Below are 22,320 nucleotides of genomic sequence, written 5' to 3'. Positions count from 1 at the left end.
CCGCGGCCCCCCGCAGCCCCCCGCGCGCGTGCGCGACGCGCCCAACACCGCGGTGGCCATGGCAACCATCTGGCCCGTCCCAGCCACCCCGTGTGCGCCCCGCGCGACTTACCTTGGCCCCTACGGCAACCCCCCGTTCCCCGGACCCAGACCCACGGCCCCGGAGCCCCTCTTCTCCTCCCGCCCGCCTCCGCGGGCCACGCCAGCGAGCCCACGCCCACCCCCTTCGCCGGGACCGGCCGAGGGGCCCTTTGAGCCAAGTCCTGCCCCCTTCACTTGAGACGCCTCGCTCATTGGCTCTGCCGCACCCGGCCGCCCCTCCCTGTTCGCTCCCCATTGGCCCAGACGCGCCCGGTGAACTAAGGGCGCGCGAAATCGGGCTCGGCGCGACAATTGAATCGCGGGGCGCCCCGCGCGCAGGCGCGGAGCCTGACATCCTCCCCTGCGGTTCGCCGGGCCCTCCCCCACCCAGCCGGCGCGACCCCCGCGGGGCTCCGGGAATGTTCCGCAAGCCGTGCCGGAGTCAGGAGTTCCGGGGGTACTTCCCAGGGCCGGCCGGGCGGGGGCAGAGCCCGAGACCGCGTACAGGGCAGCCCCGGCGCGGGTCACATGTGCGCCCGTACTAGCCGCGCGTCCCGGGCAGCTTACTAAAGTTTTGCAAAGTCTTAGCGCCGGGTGTGCCGGGTTCCCCACCCGCCCCGTCCCGGGCTGGCACCCGGATCCGCCTGGCTGCTCACCTCTCCCGCCGCCCCGACCACTTGCCTGCCTGCGCACCTGACCCGGCTGGGGATGGCGACTGAGCCGCGTGCGTGGACTCGACCCTGCGCGGACGTGCGTGCGACCCGGAGCGCCCAGCCGGCCACCAATGCCCTCTGCACTGCCAGCTGCTCTGATTTTTTTCCCGCGAAAACTCGGCGTTTGGGAGTTGCGGGAACACGGGAGGCCACGCCGGGGGCGGGCGCCTGCCTAGTGATTGGCCGCTGCAGTGGCGGGAAGCAAGAAAGGGGGTGGGGGGCGCCCCCGCCTCTGTCTACCCCCCACTCCGCCCAGCGGGCCACGGCCCCGCCCAGCCCTGCGCGCTCTGCTGGGCGCGCCCAGCGTGCAATGGGGCCCAGTGGCGGGACCTGGGTCCCCCCACCATGTGTGCGCTCCAGGAGCCCTCGGGACTCCTGGGGCAGGAACCACCCCTCCCAGTAGAGACCCCCCTGACCTACTAAGTCCGTTCTTGCAGGCCCCCCCTTCCCGGGCACACATTGACCAGTAGGACAAGGAAAGCCGGAATCAATGTCTAAACACTGCAGGAGAATGTGGGGGGCTCCCAGGAGACCGTCTGACCCCTATGGCCAGCCTGATGGCCCCAGCCCCACTTCCTAGCGTTAGGGCCCGCCAGCGCTCCCACTCTACCCACCTACAGGACTTGTTTGCTAAGTTTTTCCCGCCTCGTTTTCCCGCCTTCTCCGGGCTGTCCAGGCGGGCAAGGCTGCCCTGCCCCCTCTGTCCTGTCTGCTCTCCTTTGGCCAGTCTTGGCGGGCACACAGTGACCCATGCTGGGCACCTACAAAGTGCTTGAATAGGGCGCTCAGAGCTGTGGGGCCAGCAGTGGGCAAGGCTGACCCTGTGGGTGGTCTCCAGGAGGGTAAATTCTTATCTGGGGAGACAGGCCAGAAATGAATAAATGAAACAAATAATTTCAGACACTACAAGCAATGAAGACTGGACAATAGCTGGAGAGTGACCAGCGACCATATGGGGGTGGAGAGAGGATATTCTGGTGGAGGTGGAGAGGTGGGCCTCTCTGGGGAGATGACATTTGAGCTGAGATCTGAGAAGAGAAACCAAGGACAGATGAGTCCAGGAAGGGAGGGCAAGCTCAGAGGGCGGAGAAAGCTCAGAGGTGTAGGGGAGCAGCAAGGAAGCCAGTGGAGCTGGGCAGACACCGAGAAAGGAAAGGTCGGGAGGGGATGAGGTCAGAGGGATGTTCAGATAAGACCTCACAGGCCACCAGGAGGACTTTGGACTTTCTCTTAGAAGCAGCAAGTAACATAGGAGGGCTTTGAGCAGAAAAGTAATGAGTTCCCATTTATGTTTTCGCTGGGTTTCGCTGCCACTATGTAGTCCCTTCCATCTTGGCTGATACTTCTGCTTTGATTTCCCCAGGTGCAGACAGAATCATGCCCCCATTCCCCCCCCCCCCAGATGTCCACATCCTAATCCCTAGAACCTATGAACAAGGTACCTTCAAAGGGACTTTGCAGATGGGATTAAGTGAAAGATCTTGAGACCTAGATTATCTGTGCTGGCCAATGTCATCACAAGGGTCCTAATAAGTGAGAGGAGGGAGGGGCTGAGTCAGAGATGTGACAATGGAAGCAGCGGTCAGAATAATGAGACCAAGAGGCAAGGAATGTGGGAGTCCTCTGCAGCTAGAAAAGGCAAGGGACAGATTCTTTCCTAAATCCCTAAGTGCAGTCCTACCAACACCTTGATTTTAGCCCCTTACAACCTGTTTCAGGTTTCTGACCTCCAGAACTATGAGAGAATTAAGTTGTGTTGTTTTAAGCCACTAAATTTGTGGTCAGCCATAGGAAACTAATACGCTCCCACACAAAGTCCAGGTGTTGCTGCAGACTTTCTCCAATTTCAGGACTCTGTCTGTGCCACCAAATGCACTTCTGAGTGCTCAGCCATCAGCTACATACAGACCACAGGTGTGAGCAGGGATCAAGCGGGCCTCCTGGAGCTTGTGAAGCAAATGAGATCTTCCTCCAAATTGAGAACACCTGCGGCAGGAACCCAGCCTCGTCCTGGTGAGAGCAGACCATGGCTTGTGCCTGCTGTTGCAAAAACTCAACACGGCCCAAAGAGGCAGTACATTCTTGGTGTACATTTGGAGCAGGGCACAGCCCAGGCTTGGATATCAGAAGTTAATTTAAGTAACACAGAAAGAGGTGTCTGGCTTTCCCTACAGAAAAGCCCACGAAGGGTGGTGACACGGCCCCATTTCTCTAGTCATTTCGAGACAGAGGGGTTGCTTGGGTTAATTAACACACATGAATAAGAGACCATGCCAAGCATCTCCAAAAGACACGTACAAGCCAGTTAGGAAAACAAGATGTTGATGTCCACAAAGACATCACTTAAAATAAGACAATGGTTGAGTCTGACCAGAGTCCGGAGAGTGGACACTTCCTGGTGCTCTTCTGCTTCAGTGTCCCTCCCACTCAGGCACCCACCGAAGTGCAAATCAGGCACCAGGACTCACTGCAAGGGTACAAAGGGCCTCATTTTCCTTTTGCAAAATGAGATGCTCTCAAAGGTCAGTAAGTCATTCAACAAACTTGTACTGACCTCCCTTGTCTAAACCAGGTTCTGGCGCCAGCAGACATCGATAGACACAAGGCTTACTGAGACAAAGCTCCTCCCTACGGGGACTTCCCATCCAATGGGGGAGAAGCAGGCGTAAAGAGAAATGTCAGCTGTGCAGGAAGATGGTTTGTCACGAAGGAGTCCATGTATAGGCGGACCACACAGTGCTCTGAGCAGCTTCAGTTCATACCATATTTCATGTCCTGGCCATGTCTGTAATTATTTTTTTGAAACAGATTGGTATAAATATATAGCCATTAAAGAGCCATTAAAATGAAAATGATTGTGTATGACCCCAAAACAATGTGTGAACCCTGAGAGGTGCACAGACCATGTTGTAATCTGATGGAGCAGAAAATACCTCTGGCCCCATTCGCTGTCCCTTTCCATCTGGACGCGGAGCTCATAACACCTACCTCAGCAAAGTGATTGGAACAATTCTTCCCACCCAGGCCCCTAAAACACACAAAATGGCAGGTGTCCCCTGTGTGGCAGGAACGTTGGCAGCTTACAGTTGTTTTTGTTTGTTCTTTTCTAGGAAAAAGTGGTCAAGCTGCCATTTCACAAACCAGTAAGGACTTGGATTCCCAAGCTGCTGCTCACTCCCAAGCAACAACCTTGCCTCTCGTCCCCCTCATCAGGGACCCATTCCCAGAACCCTGGCTGGATGATGTCACAGACGGGTGACCTCACTGCGGCCAAGGAACCGGGCATCTCAGTGGCATGGAAGAGAGGGGAGGATGTTTCTCTGCCTGCCCATCCCTCCATGTCTGTGGTGAAATCAATCGAATTAGTGCTGCCCAAGGATGCGGTCTACCTGGCCGGGTCCTGCATTAAAGGGCAGGTACTTCTAACCCTGAACAGCACCCTGGTGGACCCCATCGTGAAGGTGGAGCTCATGGGAAGGGGTTATGTGGAGTGGAGCGAAGAAAGCGGGGCATCCCGCGATTACAGCAGAGATGTTATTTGCAACAACAAGGCCGACTATGTGCACAAGACAAAGACGTTCCCAGTGGAGGGTAAGGACGAGGCCGGCAGCCCACCCTAAACATAACAGGGACTTGGGTCTGGAAGTTAAACACATCTGTCAGTCGATCGACAAACCACAGGGATATCAGAAATGGGCAGAGACAGGGTTCTTTCCTAGGAGGGAAACCGTGACCATCAGATACATGTAACACAGAAATAACAAGACATATGGAGCTGGTCGTGGAGGTCTCTCCAAAGAGGTGACTACAGAGCTCAGCTCTGAGTGATGGGAGGGACATCAGCCATGCAGCTATGTGGGAAAGGAACAGCAATATGCCAGGTCTTAATACTCAGCCATTACGTGGTCTCTCTGTAGCCCAGTTAAGCCATCTGGAAAATGGGAATAGAAAGTCCTGCCTCACAAGATTGCTTTGAGAACCTAACAATTTCATGGCATGTAAAGGGCTTAGATAGTACAGAACATACAGTAAGTGCTTGATTCTTTCAACCAAAACACTCCCCTGCCCAGTGGGCAACACCCAGCATTAGGCACCACCCTTCCTTCCCCATTTCCAAGAGACTGCATTTCCCTGCAGAAGCATCAGCCTCAAGCCTGAAATGGGTTCATTCATTTATTTCACAAACATGTATTGGGCACCTACTGTGAACAACACTGTGCCAGGTGCTGGGGATACAGCAGTGAATAAAACAGACATTGTCCCTGGAGTCATTGGGTTGCCATCAGGCAGGGAAAACACGATCGTAAGAGAGTTTGGGAGAAATTCAAGAAAAAATAAATTGAAAGGAGGAGGTCACAGAAATGAGGGTGGTGTGAGATGCTCCCTGGTCTTCAGTCGCCACTCAATCAACAAATATTAAGCACCTACTGTGTGCCATGCACTGAAGGCTAAGCTCTGTGAGGGCAGGGAGATTTGGCTGCCTTGCTCACTGCTGCAAACACTGCCTAAAACAGGCTCTGGCGCACAGTAGGGGCTCAAAATGTGTCTGCAGAACGAATGTGCAACTGAATCCTGAGGGCCAGTTTCTCAGGCCCAAGACAGAGCTGATCAGGTCCCTGTCGGTGTTTTGGGGTGACTACACCAGCCATGCAGGTCCCTAAAAGCATATAGCTCAGTCTAGCTTGGGGACAGACAGTACAGGTCCAGAACAACCTCCCCGCCAGAACAATAGAGGGGGGAAAGAAAAACTTCTAGAACCTTCTGATGGCGTTGGTGTGTTTTGCTTTCAGATAATTGGTTAAGTGCAGGCAGCCACACCTTTGATTTCCATTTCAACTTACCTCCCAGGCTTCCTTCTACTTTCACCAGCAAAATTGGCCACGTCTTCTACTTCGTGCAAGCCTCCTGCATGGGCCGGGAGCACATTCTAGCGAAGAAGAGAATGTACTTGTTGGTTCAAGGGACTTCGGACTTCCACAGGGAAAACCCACTGCAGGTAGTGATGGGGGAGGAGCAGTGGTGGGGCTTGTCATCAAAGCTACGGAGTGGCAGGGGGAGGTGGGTGGATGGGGGCAGAGAAGGCCCCAGCCAAGAAGGGAAAGGTGCTGGTGGCTCCCCAGGCCCAGTGAGTTCACAAGTATGAATCAGAAATCAGGGTAGGAACTAGGCCAGGGGGACTCTAGGGTGATTCTGCCCCCCAGGGGACACTGGGCAACCTCTGTGGTTTTCACCACTAGGAGTGCTCCTGGCATTGATGGGTGGAGGCCAGGGATGCTGCTCATGATCCTATGCGCCCAGGACAACCCGACCCCAGAGAATGATCAGGTCCCAACGTTCTTCTTAACCCTTTTGTAAGTCAATACTGAGCCAAGGCCTCCCTGTTACCCCCTGGGTGAGAGAGCAGCCTGGACACGCAGTGATTCTCCAGGGGCTTTGAGCCCTGAGACAGTGCAGGTGGCGCCCCCACCAAGAAGCAAGGGAAGGGGGTGGCCTCCATCCCAGGAAGGAAGGACATGTGGCATGTCTGCCTGAGTGGAGGACGTTTTCTGGATGGCTTCTGAGGGCCCAGGTGCAGAGGTGGAAGTTGGGCGGGTGGAGAAACGTTGGCCAAAGTCACTTCACCTTCCTGGGGACTCATTTGCTACCAGTGTGGTGGCTGAGAAGGATGGCGTTTTCATTTTTGAGGTCCAGATTAAAATTCCAAGATCCCCCACCTACCTGCTGTGTGACTTTCTGGAAGTGACCGTGCCTCTCTGTGCCTCCAGGTCCTCATCTATAAAATGGACAGATAGACAATGCTTTCCTCCTAGGTCATGGAGGGAGCAATGAGTGGACTTATGCAAGTCCAGGGCTTTGCACAGTGCCTGGCATGGGGTGGGGGGCATGGCCAGTAAATCTTGTCGCTGCTGTGATCACCGGTATTGCTATCTGTGTAACAGGGATCATCTCTAGCCCAGCCAACCTCAGGGAATGGTCTGGGAGGGTGCTAGGAGGGGTAGAGGCTTGGAGCGGTGGATCAGTCCTGAGATGAGCAGACCTGAACTCAAGGATGGCTTGGCCACCTGTTCCCTGTGTGACCTTAAGCAGGCTCTGTCCCTTCTCCAGGCCTCCCTTCAGAACTAGTCTGGAGTGCAGGGGCATAAGGCAGGAGCTGGGGCAAAATGCTGGCCTAGGGTCATACCCTGCTTTATATGTCCGCTACCACACTTCATTTGCCAGGTGGCCTTGGACAGTTAACCGCACCTTGCGGAGCCTCAACTATCCCAATCTGTACAGTGGGAATAATAACAACACTCCCTTCAGTGGGTTCCTGTGAGGATTGCAAAGCACGCAGCACAGTGTCTAAACACAGGAGCTGCCCAGAAGTAGAAAGGTAAAATCGCTACAGCAGCACCTTTGCTGAGTTATCACAGATAAGTTTTGATAGAGTATGAAAAGACCGTGTTTTTTCCAACTATTCAGTACTGTTTTAACCAGACTGGTCAAGGGAGGCCTCTTGGAAGAGGTGACGTTTTAGTAGAGAGTTGAAAGAGGAGAGGGGGAAAGCCATCGTGTTTCAAGCAGCAGACACTACAAGTGCAAAAGTCCTGAGGCAGGACAGAGTGGAGAGCAGAGGGTGAGGGCAGGAGCTGAGGGACCAGGGCAGACTACTGCTCTGGCCCAAGTAGAGGTAGAGTCTTGCCGCTCAATAGTCTGTCCCTCTCCGAGCAGACAGGAAATCAAGTGATGACCGTCCTCTGCCCACAGCCCTCCAGGGCTCCCACCTCCCTCGGGGTAAAAGTCCAAGTCCTCCTCATCCCACCCGCTCACTCTGCTCCAGCCACAAGAGCCTCCTCACTGTTCCTCCAACACACCAGGCACGGTCTGGCCTCAGGGCCTTTGAACGAGCTGTTCCCTCTGCTTGGAACACTACGATATGACCTTCCTATCCTTCAGATCTTTGCTCAGATGCCACGTTTTCACTCACCTGCATTGCTGATGGCCAAATAAACTGCCACAAGCCCCATGGAGGGCAATTTAGCCATATCTATCCAAATTAAAACGAACATGTACTTTGCCCCAGCCATTCCCCTTCTAGAAATTCCTCCTACTGATATTTTTTCATGTGTGTGACATGACTTCCCGCAGCACTATTTATCACAGCAAAAAATTGGAAACAGCCTAAATGTTTATTGCTAAGGGAATTGTTTTAGTACAAATGCACAGTCAAAAGAATACTCTATAGATACAGTTAAGAGAGACAGAAACAGAGTGAGGCAGCTCTCCCTGCCAGGATCTCCAAGTTACTGGGTTGACTGAATAAAAAGCAAAGTTCAGAACAGCATGTCTAGCCTGGCACCGTTGGTGGTGAAAACAAATTACTTCCTTGCAGGTGTAACATGTCTGGAAGGAGAGCAGAGAAACTGGCAACGGACGGCTGGAGGGGAGCGGGGGAGTGAGGAGGAAAAGAACTTCTCCCCTTTCACTTTGTTTTTAGCAGCTTTATTGAGATACAATTCACATACTTTATAATTCAATGGCTTTTAGCGTGTTCACAGTTATGCAACCATCACCACAGTTAATTTCAGAACAATTCATCAGCCCCCAAAAGAAATCTTGCATCCCTTAGCTGTCACCCGCCAACCTCTTCACCCCTCCCCAGCCCCTGGCAACCACGAATCCAATTTCTGTCCCTGTGGATGTGCCTGTTCTGGACATTTCACCTAAATGGAATCACACACTGTGTGGCCTTGTGTGTCTGGCTTCTCTCACTGAGCACCGTGTGTTCAAGGTCCATCCACATTGTAGCAAGTGTCAGTGCTTCCTCCTAATTTTTAAGGCTGAATCATTTTCCAGTGCATGGGATGGACCACATTGTGTGTATCCATCTATTCACTCATTGATGGACACTTGAGTTGCTTCCACTCCTTGGCTATTATGAATCAAGCTCTTGTGTAGATGCACCTTTTCCTTTCTCTTGGGTAGACTCCTGGAGTGGAATTGCTAGGTCAGATGGTAACTCTGTTTCACCTTTTGAGGAACTTCCTGTTTTCCACAGCTGCTGCCCCATTTTACATTTGCACCAGCAATTTCTCCACATCCCCTCCACTCTTTGTGCCTTTAGAATTTTAGAAGACGTGACCCATCTTCTCTTCCAACAGTTAGGACCGTTTGGAAGAGGAGCTTGTTCCAGAGTCCCTTCCTAACCATCAACTCTAAGGGATGCCCCTTCCCAACTCCCCTTACCTCATCCCCATATGTATCCCTCCACAGCCTCATTGCTGTCCCAACCAGAAATGATCTGGTTCATTTTCATATGTACCATGTCCGTCCCTCTTCCTGACCAGAACAGGTCTTCACTGCTATGGGTTTTCCCTGGACTTGGCATCAACTAGATACAAATAAAAACCAGTTGAATTAATGAATGCCCACCCCCCACCAAAAAAAGTTTCATATATACAGAAGGAATACAGGGTTCCAGAAGAACTCCCAGGGCCAGGAAATCCAATGTTGGCTGCATTGGGAATATTACTAGGAATCAGGGTCCTCTCCCCAGCCCTGCCTGGTCAGGCGTGGGGGTCTCCACTGGGCCACGGCCAGGAGCTCCTGCTACCACTTTCAGAACCAGGACAGAACTATCAACTTGGACCTGAGTTACAGCACCAGGCTCCTTAATGTCTGCGGGGCTCTAAGGCATGCCATGGACGGATTTTCAGATTTTTTAATTAAGACTAGAGGGATATAGAACCAACACTGCCTGCAACGAGCCTTCCGAGAAGAGAGGAAGTGTGGGAAGGTGCAAGAGAGGCAGGGGCCACAGGCAGACAGCAAGAGCTGAGGTAGGAAGGGGTCAGGGGTCACCCAAGGTCTCCAGGAGGAAAGACAGCTGACCTGGAACAATGTTTTTCAAACTTCAGATCATGACCCATTAGTGGGTTGCAAAATCGATTTAGCAGGTTGCAAGCATATTTCTATAAAATGAAAGAATAGGCAAGACCAACATAGAAAATATCAGAAAATAGCAATTTTGTAGGTTGCCAATATTTATATGTATAAATGTATAAAATTCATTTATATATTTATATGTACAAAAAATAACATAGAATAAAATAAATAGAATAGAAAATTTCAGAAAAAATCACTTTGGTGGGTTGTAGTCAACTTTAAATGAAAGAATAGTTTTCCAGAAAAAAATTAATTTGGTGGGTTACAATCAGCTAATTTTTATAAAAGTTTTATTTGATATAAAACAAAATAATAGAGTATGTAGACTAGAAATAACAAAAATAAATTCAGAGGTCCATAACCAACATTTTTATACGATTAGAATAAATAGAGTAGAACAGGAAATGTAGCAAAGATAAATATAATTTCATAAAACTTCTTTTTCTTAGATCTACATGTATGTATAGATTTGTATTCTTTGCCACAATGTTACAATCTTTATGTTTTAACGCTGAGTTGTGTGGGTTTTTTTTTTAAGGAAAAATATATGACAAATACTGCATGTGGCCTGCAAAACCTAAAATATTTATTATCAGTTCCTTTCTAGAAAAGTTCACCAACTCATATCCAAGAGAAACACCAGGTATAAGCCCAAGAAAATTGTTTTCAGGCTGCTCCTTCTAGCATTTTTATGGTATTGAGCACATGGAAACAATATAGATATCCATCCTGGAGGAGATGGATAAATAAATTGTTTTGCAACACACTCAATGGCATCCTGAAAACGAATGAACCAGAAAGACAGGCACCAACATAAATACATTTCAAACACAGAATACTGAGCAATTAGGTTGGTGCAAAAGTAATATCGGTTTAAAAGGTTAAAAATAATTGCAAAAACCGCCATTTCTTTTGCACCAATCTAATAGAAGAGCAAGTGACTGGAAGACATATGTAGCTTGACTTATTTCAAATTTTAAAATATGTGAAACACTGCTGTATACTTCTAGCGCAAATAGATGTATTCCTAAATAATATAAAAATCCCATGAGGATGGCAAGTACACCAAATTCATGATGCAGAGGAGCGGGGAAGATGAAGCAAACTAAGCCCACGAAACCCTCGAGATTTCAGTCGAATCGGTAACGTTGTATTTCTCAAACTGGTTGCAAAATACATTTTAACTTGCCTATTATTCTCTACACACATTTTTCTAAAGCAACATATCTTGTTTAGGTCCCTACACAAACAGGTGCAGGTCAAGGAAAGTGACGACTAAGAAATTCAGTACAGTTGCATTTGGGGGTTGAGTGGGGGGCTGAGACATGTGAGGGACTCTGGGGAGAAACTGGCAAATTTCTACTTTTTGACTTGGGTGGAAGTTACGAGGAGGTTGGTCTTATAATAATTTACAGCTATACATTTGCTTTGCGGGGTTTTCTGTGTCTGAGTTGTGTTTTTTAATAATGTTTGAGAGTTTTTTAAAAATGTATAGATATGATAAACTCCAACTTCAAGAGAATGGTTATGTCGAGGGAGGGAAACGAGGGAATGGCATTGGGGAGGAGTCCACAGGGACTTCAACTAGATCTCTGATGTTTCATGTACTTTTACTTCAAATTGTGGTAAAATGATATAACATAAAAGTTGCCATCTTAACCATTTTTAAGTGTACAGTTCAGTAGCGTTAAGTACATTCACTCAGTTATACAATACTGATGTTTTATTTCTTAAGTGAACAGAGTTCTGAAGCTAATTGGGAGAAGTCCTACCTGCTAATAAAGCAGGAACATGGCAGTGGTGTGCTAGTAAATGGTTAACAACCGGCTCTGGCAGCCCGGATGTATAATGTTTGCCAATTTCCATGGTGTAAATACTCCCATTATAGTCAATTTCAAGTTACCAACTTGATTTCCCCAACTAAGGGGAACTTGGGAGTTTGCAAGCATTTGATACACTATTCTCTCTCTCTCTCTCTCTCTCTCTCTCTCTCTCTCTCTCTCTCTCTCTCTCTCTCTCTCTCTCTTCTTCCCATATGCTTAAAGGGAACAAGCACACATGCATAAAATTATCAAGTTCCTCTGTAAGAAGATACCAGAAGACAGCAAAAGTAGAGAGCGAATCATTCTAAGACCACCCCACATTACATCAAATCTTTAAAAATATTATCCATAAACAAAAAGTAAAATGCTACCCAAGCTACACATTAAATATAATGGATATGTGACACTATTTGCAATCCAGCAATTAACTAGTTGATGTAAGGGCTGCATTTTGAGACATTTACGTATTTGAACACATTACATAATTTCAACTTTACAGTTTTCTTGTCACGATTCAGAGTCCATCATAGTTCCTCCTTGAGTCTGAGTGAGTTGGGTAAGCCCTAGTCTTGGGCTTAGACTGTAAGATAGTCCATGTCTTCCAGAAAACCAAAGCTCAGAGAGGTCAAACCACTTGTTGAAGGCCACACAGTGAATGAGTAACAGCTGAGGATGAAGTTAGGGTATCATGGATTTCTAGGCCCTATTTTACAGATAAGGAAATTGATACTCAGAATGGCAAAGGGCTTTGGTTAAAGGAAGCTGGGAGATGACACCAGGCTTTTGGCTGCAAAATCCCCAAGATTCCAGGTCCCATCTCAGTGCCTCTTACTAGGCGAGTCCCAAGAGGCTCAAGGCTTGGAGGAGCTATGATGGTGGCATGTTAGGCAGGCAAATGGCTCTTGTGGTCATGAGCCCTCACAGGTGTCCATCACCCCCCACCCCCACCTCTTCTAGAATCCCCTGTCTGTGGAGGCTGAGAAGGAGGTCTCCTACAACTGCTGCAGCCATGGTGCCATCTGCCTACAGATCCAGATGGAAAAGAACACTTTCACGCCTGGGGAGAGGGTCATTTTCACCACGGAGATCAAGAACCAGACCAGCAAATATATCAAGACGGTCATCTTCGCCCTCTACGCCCACGTGCAGTACAAGGGCTTCACGCCCAAGGCGGAGCAGCGGTTGCGGGTGGACAGCAGCGAGCTGCTTCGGCAGGAGGCCAACACCCAAATCACATCCTTCAACACCACCAAGATCGTCAGTACCTTCGGCCTTCCGCAGGTGTTGTCCGTGAGCAGTGACATGAGAGACAGCGAGATTATGAGCACGCAGTATGAGCTGGTCGGCACTGTCCACCTACCCTGGTCCCTGGCCAGCATCAAGGCCAAAGTTCCCATCATCATCACCAGCACCCCCCCGGACTCAGACAGCTGCCAGCTGCAGGTGGTGGGAGTGTTACCCACGAGCAAGGATTGCCAGAATTAACTGCCCAAACTTCTTAAATAGTAAAAACTTTATCACTCTCCCAGCAGCTCTTTCTTTGTCTTGCACAGATGACCTTCAGAAGAGTCTGGGTGTGGGCAGCACCTTGCCTGAACCTTCCCAAGCTCTAGTTGTGTTGGCATCCATTGCTCCCGTCCCCAAAACGTTCACTGCCAGGAGAGGACAAAGGGGAATGACAAGCCTTCCAGGAAGGACCTCACCCCACTTAGCATCGCCTGGATGGATCTTATGGTGCTCAAACAAGGTGTCCGCAGCCAGGGGTGGTTCTGTCTTCCAGGGGACACTGGGCGATGCCTGGGGACATCTATGATTTCATGACTTGGCGGGATGCTCCTGGCACCGAGTGGGTGGAGCCACAGATGTTGTTCAACACCCCAGTGTCCAGGACGGCCCCAACCCAGAGAATGACCTGGCCCCAAATGTCAGCAGTGCCAAGGAAGAGAGGCCCTGAGCTGGGGCAACTCACGGGGAGCAGGTGATCGCTGGGTCCCAGGCCTGGGTCTGTGAGCCTCTTACCCACATCAACTCCTGCCCCTCCTCCACTCACAGCCCTCCCGGGGCACCGCCCCTCCCCCCACTCAGGGTAAAAGCCAAAGTGCTCCCGGCAAAGAGTATGCACATCTGCCATGTCCAATCCATCGGCAAGCCATCAGGGCTCTCTCCTAAATCTACCCAGAATTCTCCCATCCCTCCCCTCCTCTGCCTCCACCTTGCTTCTATCTATCCATCATCATCGCTCATCTGGAACAGCGCAGTCTCTTGTACCTGGGTCTCCAGGCCCCAGCTCCCCCTCCCTGCAAATCAAGATCCAGGAAGACACTTTAATTTGAATTTCAGAGGAACAATAAATTTTTTTTAGCATAAGTATGTCCCACACCATCCTTGGTATATATTATGCTTAAAAAACAACTCACTCGTTGTTTATCTGATATTCCAATTAAACTGGGCATCCTGGCTTTTATCTGGCAATCCGATTCCCCAAGCAACTAGAAGACTCTCCACACAAATCGGGTCACCTCACCCCTTGACTTAAAATATGTCAGCTCCTCACAGCACTGGCCTTGGCCCACAAGGTCCTTGCATGGTCAGGATTGCAAAAAGGAATGGACGAGAGTGTTTTCTGGGGCTAATGACTCTGAAATATCTCTCCAGGCAACCACAGGCTGCACCTGCCTCACCCGTGCCGCAGACAGGAGGCATATACACTTGAATGGCAGCCCCACCCGCCCGCAGCATCCCAGATTACAAAAGAGGCAGGTAGCTCCAACTGAGCCACTGTTTTAGATCAAAGATTTTTTAGGGGGAGGCGAGGCCAATAGGATGCCTAGGTTTATTTATCTTCTAATTTTTGGGGGGTGGGAGAGAGATCCCTCACTTTTAATCACGTTTTCAGGGCATCTCCAAAAGAGCTAGTCGGAGTGGGGGTCCTGGCTCCCTGGAGGAGGTCGTGGCTGGGCCAGGGTTTTGCACCCATGGATGCCCCCTGGCTTGAACTAGTTACTTTACTGGTGGTTGCAAAACAATAATTTTTCCAATCCTCTAGATTCCTTCTATAATTAATCCTATAGAATCCTGAAATCTGTCCTCATTAAACACCCCCACCCCCTCCCCCAGCCCCTGCTACCCACCCTCTACTCTCTGTCTCTATGAATCTGACTCCACTGGGGACCTCACATAAGAGGAATCACACAGTATTGGTCCTTCTGTGTCTGGCTTATGTCACTGAGGACCGTGTCCTCATGGCAGGTGTCAGTGTCCTTCCTTTTTAAGGCTGAATGATATTTCATTGTATAGACACCAAATTGTGTTTATCCATTCATCTGTTGATAGGCATTTGTTTCCATCTTTAGACCACTGTGAATAATGCTGTTGTGAACATGGGTGTACAAATATTTTGAGGCCCTGCTTTCAATTCTTTAGTGTACATGCTCAGAAGTGGAATGCTGGATCATATGGTAATTCTGTGTTTAATTATCTGAGCAACTGCTATATCATTTTCTACAGCAGCTGCGTCATTTTACATTCTCACCAAATATCTTTTATAGTGGGGAATTTTTTGGAGGATGGGGTAGAGGCAAGGAGGTGGAGACAAATCCAGGCTCCAATGGGGGTCACAGGTTGTATTTTCCTGACACGTTTCTTTCATCTCCTTTTTCTTCTAGAACATTCCGCTACCTTTTTTGTGTGTTTCACGACTCATTTTTTTAGGGGTCTGGGCCAGGTATTTTGTAGAATCTCCCACAATCTGATGTTTCCTCATGATTAGATTTAGGCTATGCGTTTTTGACCCTGAGCAATTTCAAAAGTGGCATTAATGTCCTCCTCAGTGCATGGTACCAGGAGGCACAGGATGCTGCTTTGTCACCTGACGGGTGATGTGAACCTTGATGACTTGGTTCCAGTGGTGTCTCCCCATCACAGGTGTCACTGAGCCTCGGTAATTGATAAGCAATCTGTGAGAAGGATATCCCAGGACTGTGTGACCATTTTGTCTCTTACAACCTTTCACCCAATGGGGTTTTGCACCCATGGCTGCCCCTTGGCTGGAACTATTTACTTCGCTGGTGGTTGCAAAACAATGGTTTTTCTGATCCTATAGACTCCTTCTATACCTGCTACCTGAATTGGAGCAGGAGCTTTTCCTACTCCACCTACCCCCACACCTGCTATCTTCCGAGTCTCTGCAGCATGCCTGATAGCTGAGCATTTCTTCTTTCTTCAAACGTCCTCTTCCTTTGACTTCCCTGATGCTACACCCTTCTTCTCTTCCTTCTCCCACTTCTCAGATTTTGGGCTTCTGCTTTCTTCAAAACTACAGCATCAATGCCTCCTCTTCCAGGAAGCCGGGCAGAGCCATCCCCCTTCCACTTCCAGGTCCTGAAATATGGATGCTCTTCAAGGTTCATTTTCGCAGACACCCGTATCCCACTGTTTGCTCAACATTTTCAGTTCTAGATGTACTAGGTTGAGGGCACTGGACTTGGTCCTACGGCTTATGGGGAAATCCTTGGAGTGTTTTTCTCTGTTGATGGGATAGAGAACGAGGATTTGAGAAAATAGGTTTGGAAATCACTCCAATGACCCTGTGGGTAGAATAGAGTTGAGACAGAATACGAGACTATATTTGGGAAACTACTAGGTCTGAATAATAACAGAAATAATTAGGACAATAATAATACCGTGGCACAGACTGGCTCGATGTCCATCAAACTGTTTCCTCCTGGGCACAAGGCTGGACTACATTTCCCAGCACCCCTTGTAGTTAGGTGAGGCCGTGTGACTGATTTGGCCAATGGAATGTAAAAGGAAATGATATGTCACTTCCAGCCAGCTCCATTAAAAACTTCCCACAGGTGTCTTCTCTCTTTCCCCTTTTGTCAGCTGCTTGGAGAGGACTGGAGGAGAGCTGCCCAGGAAACTCAATCTGCACTTGATTGTCACATACACAAGAAATAAAATTTTATTGAGTAAACAACTGAAATTGAGAATTGCTTATTCCAGCTATTGATCTACCCGACAATTTCTCCACCACCATGACATTTGGGGTCAGATAATTCTTTTTATGGGGGACAATAGTCCTGGGCATTGTAGGACTGGCTTTTACCCACTAGATGCCAGTAGCACTCCACTGCCACCCCAGTTGTGACAACCAAAAATGTCTCTAGACATTGCCAAGTGTGCCCTGTGTGGGCAGAATCACTCCCAGTTTAGAAACTCTAATCTACTTTTCTAACTACATTAATGAGGCCCTGGGACATTTTTGGGACATGGACTCAGTGTGGCTACAGCTAAACCTATCATCTCACACGACCCCATCCCTACTTCTATCTGCTCCTCCCTCAGCCCTCAGCTCTCTGTTGCAAGGAAGGCCCCACATAAGGCTCATCGTGGCCCTTATTCTCCCAAGTCCTATTTGGGTTACTTCCTAAATAACTATCAAGCCTGTCCACTTCTCTCCATCTCCCCTGCCACCACCTGCATCCAGGTCATCATCAGTGCATGCCTGGACTGTTACAGTAGCCACTCCTTTCCCCAACAGCCCATTCTCAACGGCCAGAGAGAAAGATTTACAAAATGCATTTGTGCTTACAGGCTCGCCTGGGGCCGGAGGAGCTGCTTCCAAGATGGCTCCCTCACAGGGCTGTTGGCAGGAGGCCTCAGTTCCTTGCTATGTGGGTTTCTAGGGTGTCCTCACAACATGGCAGCTGGCTTCCCCTGGAGGAAGTGATCCAAGACAGAGAGAAAGGAGGCCACAATGCCTTTTATGACCTGGTCTCAAAAGTGACTAACACAATCATCTCCTCCATATTTTGCTTGTGAGAAACAAGTCACTAAGTTTAGCCCACACATGGGGAAGAGAATTAGCCTTCACTTTTTAAAAAAAAATTGTGGATCTATTTTTAGAAACCACATTCCCCAACCAATTTCTCGGCAAATCCTATTGGATCCACCTTCAAAATCCTTCTAGATTCTTAACCTTTCCATTGTCACTATCCTGGTCCAGCAACTCGAGTGTCCATTGATGGATGAAAAGATACACACAACGTGATCCATCCAATGGAAGATTATTCAACTTTAACAAGGATATTCCGACACCGGCTACAACGTGGATGAACCTGGAGAACATGATGCTCAGTGAGATAAGCCAGACACAGGAGGACAAATACTGTGTGATTCCCCTTATTTGAGGTCCCTAGAGGAGTCAGACTCATAGAGACAGGAAGTAGCTGGTGGGGGCCAGGGGCTGGGGGAGGGGAATGAGGAGTTACTGTTTAATGGGGAGAGAGTTTCAGTTTGAGAAGATGAGAAAGTTCTGGAAATAGATGATGAGGATGGTTGCACAACAATGTGAGTGCACTCAAGACCACTGAGCTGTGCACTTAAAAATGATTAAGATAAATTAGGGTAAATTTTATGTTCTGTGTATCTTATCTTACCACAATTTAAAAATTTTTAATAATAATATCTAACCTTTGTAAGGTGCTTACTGTGTCCCAGGCACTGTACTAAGATATGTATCGCCTCATTCAATCCTCTCCATCATCTGTGAGTTAGGGACAATGATCACCACATCTGTTTTACAGATGCAGCAACTCGAAGTGTAGTGATTTGTACAAATTCACACAGCCAGGATCCCTTAACCACTGCGCATACTGCCCCTACGTGAAGCACAGAGACTCTTATTAGTACTTCTTCAGCTAAAAAGGAAGGGACCCATCACAGAGATGCAGAGCTGAAGCTGGTGACATCGCTGGCCAGGGTCCTTCAGCATCAGTCCCGAGCTGGCATGAGGACCCAGGAGGCTCTGAGCCCGCACAGACACAGCAGGCTTCATGTGCGAAAAGGAGGCTTCTACACCAGTGGAGCAGAGGGCCCTGGGCTGGAGCTGTGGGTTTGAGTCTTCATTTATATCTCCACTCTGGGCCTCAGTTGCCCTTACGGCAAAGCTTAAAAGGGCACTCTAGAAGCATTCATCTGGGGAGGCCAGGGAATCTAAAATACAGGCTTTCTGAACCTCAGTTTCTTATCTGTGACATGGAGATAATATTTAATCATAATAACTATTATCACTAATATTTTTTCACCTTGGCAAGAATCTACATTTGGGGCTGGATTGTTCCCTGGGGTGGGACTGTCCTGGGCACTGTGGGGTATTGAGCAGCATCCCTGGCCCCCACCCACTTGATGCTAGGAGCACCCCCTAGTCAGGGCAAATGAAAATGTCTCCAGACGTCCCAAAGATCACCAAGGATCGCCCTGATTGGGAACCCCTATCCACATTATAGGGTTGGAGGCCTATGTTAGGCCTATCTGAGAGTGAACACTAATGAAATTCCCAGCTCTGTTTATTTGCTGCGTGACCTTGGGCATGTCACTTCTGTTTCTAAGCCTCAGTTTCCCCATCTGTAAAACTCAGATTCATCAATAGCCTCTCCCTCCCAAAGACCTGGGATTAAACAAGCTGATATCTACAAACTGTTTCAGCCAAAGTAAGTGGTCACTCACAGGCACCCTCTTATTCCAGCTGGGGTCTTCTGGAAGATTCTGACCCTCAATAGTGGTCCCTGCACCCTCCCCCTGGCTGCCTCCCCTCTGGGCCCCAGATTCAGGGGACCACACAGGCGGGCGTTGTTGGGAACACTTCCTGTGCAGTGGCCTGCGGTGCCCACCGGACCAGGTGGGCTAACGGGAGAATACAGCTGGGGCCGCCCCACTTCCTGCCCCAAGAGACGCCTCTCACACTCCTTCACCCCTACCCCAAAAATAACATCCCCGGGAACCAAAGCCACTGACACCAGCTGCAGACTCCAACTCAGGGCACAGGGGGCGGGGGGCAGCAGCTGCCACCACAATGCTTGCGGGCTGGGAATGTCCTCCCCCATTCCTCCCCCCCACGTCCGGCATTCCAATCTCAAGATGGTAACCTGGCCTCCCCCATGGTTGGAGACACATGAGCTCTGAGCAGGCAGGGCCAGCTGGGGGAGGGGGCTCCTTTGCCACCCTTGGTAACAGGGGACCCTCTTTGGCCAAAACCCCTAGATCTGAGGTACCTCCAGTCTTTACCTCAAGGGACTGTTTTTTGGAGGGAAGGGGCTAGTTGCCAGGACAACAGCCCCCCACCTCTGCTCAGGAACAAAGGGACAGGCAGGAGAGCCAAGAACTGGGTGTTCTTTCCCTGCCAACGTGACTGGCACATCCTGGCAGCTGGCACTCGGAGGGCCATGTCCTGAGCCGCCAAGCCTGGCCACCTCAGACAAGGCCACTCAGTGTGGGGGCGGTGGGGGTGGGGCGTGGCTGCAGCCCAGAGAAGTGATGACAAGTTCCTGGTCAGCCACCCTCAGGCCTCTGTCCTTCCGGTACCTTCTGACAAGGAAGTCTGCCTACTCTGCCCAGAGGACTTCATAGAAAGGACAGGCGGCCTCAGATGTCTGGTTCTGAGCTGGACAGGCCACCACAGGGACAAAGGCCATGTGGAGGACTTCCTGCTCTGGGACCGACTGGCCTGGAAGGGTTCGGCCCATGGGACAGTGGGTCTTAACACATCTCCCCTCCCCCAAGCCTGTTGCCACCACAACACAGGGGGCAGTGGACAGCTGGCGCCATGAGGGCGGGGTGGGGGGGTGGGGGGGGGCGGGACAGGCCAGGGCCTGCATGTTAAAAGACCCCGGCTTCCTGCAGCGAGCGTGCCTGAGGAGAAAAAACCTTGCCTTCTGGCCACTGGGCCCCAGTTGGTCAGGCTGTCTACCCACTGGTTGCATCTGCAGCTAGGAGAAATGGGCAGGCCTGTCATGGCCAGGGTAGGGCTGCCAGAAAAAAATACAGGACACGCAGGTAAAAGAGTAATTTCCTAGCATAAGTATGCCCTTTGCAGTATTTTGAACATACTTATGCTAAAAGTATTCATTGGGTATCTGGAATTCACATTTAATTGGGTATCCTGTATTTTTATGTGGTAAGTCTGCCATCCTAGGCCAGGGGCTCTCGGAGAGGCAAAACTGAGCTCACCAATGTCCCCCCAAACTTGTTCCTTGTCTGGTCCCAGCCTCAGGGATGGCCCCGCTATCCCTGCCCCCCCACACACACCCCAGGGCCTCCAGCTAAAGATCCACCCCAATCTCATCTTCTGAGTCATGGCCTGTCCACTGTCCCTCTATAGTTTCTCTCCCATCTGCCCCACCCCCTGCAGACCTGACCACAGCCATCAGTTTCCACCTGCCCCCACCACACTATGGTCTTTCCTCACCTAGCTGTGCTTTCCCAAAAGCTTTCTGCTCTTTCAGCACCCCAGGCATGGGCCATCACCCCAACCTGAGTCAGGTCCTGTCACTCATCTGCCCACAGCCCTCCAGAGCTCCCACCTTACTCAGGGTAAAAGCCCAAGTGCTCCCCACTTCCCATGAGGCCCTGTACAGGTACCTCCCTGCACTCCCTTCCTCCCTCTCTCCCCCTCGCTCACTCTGCTCCAGCCACCTGGGCCTCGAAGCTGTTCCTCCAACATGCTGGGCACAGCGCTGCCCCAGGGCCTTTGCACCAGCTGTTACTACTGCCTAGAGCACACCTTGTCCAGAGAGCCACACAGTTTAGCGGCCTGCCCTCCTCTAGGTCTCAGCTCAAATGTCACCTTCTCAGTGAGATCTCCCTTGTCTAGGTTTATTTAAAATTGCAAACCACCCTGACTCCCTCTCCTCCTTTCCTGCTGTATTTTTCTCCACAGACCATACCACATTCTACCATACTATGTAATATGTAGTTTGTAGTTTTGTATCTGGTCCATCTCCCTCCATGAAGGCAGGGATTTTCTCTGTCTGGTTCACTGCCATATCCCCAGCAAGGCACACACGAGGCACTTAATAAATACTTCCTGAATTAAACATCACTGTGCCTGGAATGTCCTCCTTAAGTCCCACCTTTTCTTCAAGACTCACCTGAAGCAGGTGGGCTTGTTTTCCTCTTTCAGGTCTCCTTTACCCACAGGGCAGCCCAAGAGATCTTCCAAATGCTCCAACCTGCCCTTGCTGACCCTGCTCTAGACCTTTCTGTGGCTCCTCAGTGCCCTCACGACTCAGTCAGCCTGGCCCTTGCCAACCTAATTCTAACTCCATCTCTCCTTCCTGACACCCCTGTCCCCACCATGCTCTACCCTCCAGCCTCACTCTGCACCATCACACTCTCTGTTCCCTCTGCCTGGAACAGCTCTTCAGTACCTTCACCTGCCTGACCCCTATTCATCTCTCAGGCCTCAGCTTAGATACCATCTCCTCCTGGAAGGCTTCCAGGACCTCCCGACCCCCCACCCACCTGGGGCCAGTATCTCTTCTGGGCTCTGCCATGCCTGTGCAACCCCCCTCACAGCACTGATCACCCTCTATTTTATCTACTTGGTCACCAGAGCCAACTCATCCATCACACAGGAGACCCAGGGCTCACAACACTTTTAGGGACCTACAGAATGGTTTCACTTTAATTTCTCTGTAAATCAGAAGGAAAAATAAATGAGTAAAATAATACCAAGTCAGCTGTAAAAGACCATTTGCAGTATTTTTTCATGGAGGGAGGGACCTGCAATGGCAAAGCGCCTCAGGCTCGCAATCGTCTTAACGTGGCCCTGATGGTCCCATGTGTGTCTCCCCACTGGACTATGAGTGCCCACGAGGTTGCGACTGCCCAGCCCAGGCCTGGCACATTGGAGGTGCTTAATTATTGTTTGTTGAATGGCTGAATATCCACTGATCACTGAGTCCTCAAGGCCAGGCCTGACATGGCTGACACACATT

The 22,320-nt window shown here is 50.0% G+C and overlaps 2 protein-coding genes across 7 annotated transcripts in view; one reads left to right on the top strand and one right to left on the bottom strand.

Moving 5' to 3' along the window:
- Window positions 1–22,320, bottom strand: part of UHRF1 (ubiquitin like with PHD and ring finger domains 1) — a 59,657-nt gene that overhangs the window by 34,021 nt on the left and 3,316 nt on the right. Inside the window, exons 3-4 of one of the 6 annotated variants that reach the window (XM_088792299.1) lie at window positions 6,513–6,567; window positions 5,636–5,721 (exon numbers count right to left, since the gene is read on the bottom strand). The gene's annotated coding sequence lies outside the window, so the exon portion shown is untranslated. Of the gene's footprint in view, window positions 1–112; window positions 262–737; window positions 983–5,635; window positions 5,722–6,512; window positions 6,568–22,320 lie in introns of those variants that run through there. The other 5 variants (XM_074337626.2, XM_019744194.3, XM_074337625.2 and 2 more) reach the window with 5 other exon arrangements.
- ARRDC5 (arrestin domain containing 5) lies at window positions 3,962–13,027 on the top strand. Its single transcript, XM_019744205.3, has 3 exons — window positions 3,962–4,385; window positions 5,585–5,790; window positions 12,500–13,027. The coding sequence occupies exons 1-3, from the start codon at window positions 4,034–4,036 to the stop codon at window positions 13,025–13,027; spliced, it is 1,086 nt and encodes a 361-aa protein (XP_019599764.2). The 5' UTR covers window positions 3,962–4,033.

Source organism: Rhinolophus sinicus, chromosome 15, assembly GCF_057876585.1.
Source record: "Rhinolophus sinicus isolate RSI-liver-muscle chromosome 15, RSI-T2T, whole genome shotgun sequence".
In the NCBI taxonomy this organism is placed as follows: Eukaryota; Metazoa; Chordata; class Mammalia; order Chiroptera; family Rhinolophidae; genus Rhinolophus; species Rhinolophus sinicus.
This window is presented reverse-complemented; position numbering and strand designations above follow the sequence as displayed.

What these genes read in the sequence shown, in the direction of transcription:
- ARRDC5 (XM_019744205.3), top strand. Translation starts at nt 4,034, where the DNA reads ATGATGTCACAGACGGGTGACCTCACTGCGGCCAAGGAACCGGGCATC. An exon ending in AAAGACGTTCCCAGTGGAGG is followed by an intron (nt 4,386 to 5,584) that starts GTAAGGACGAGG and finishes TTTTGCTTTCAG; the next exon opens with ATAATTGGTTAAGTGCAGGC. An exon ending in ACAGGGAAAACCCACTGCAG is followed by an intron (nt 5,791 to 12,499) that starts GTAGTGATGGGG and finishes CACCTCTTCTAG; the next exon opens with AATCCCCTGTCTGTGGAGGC.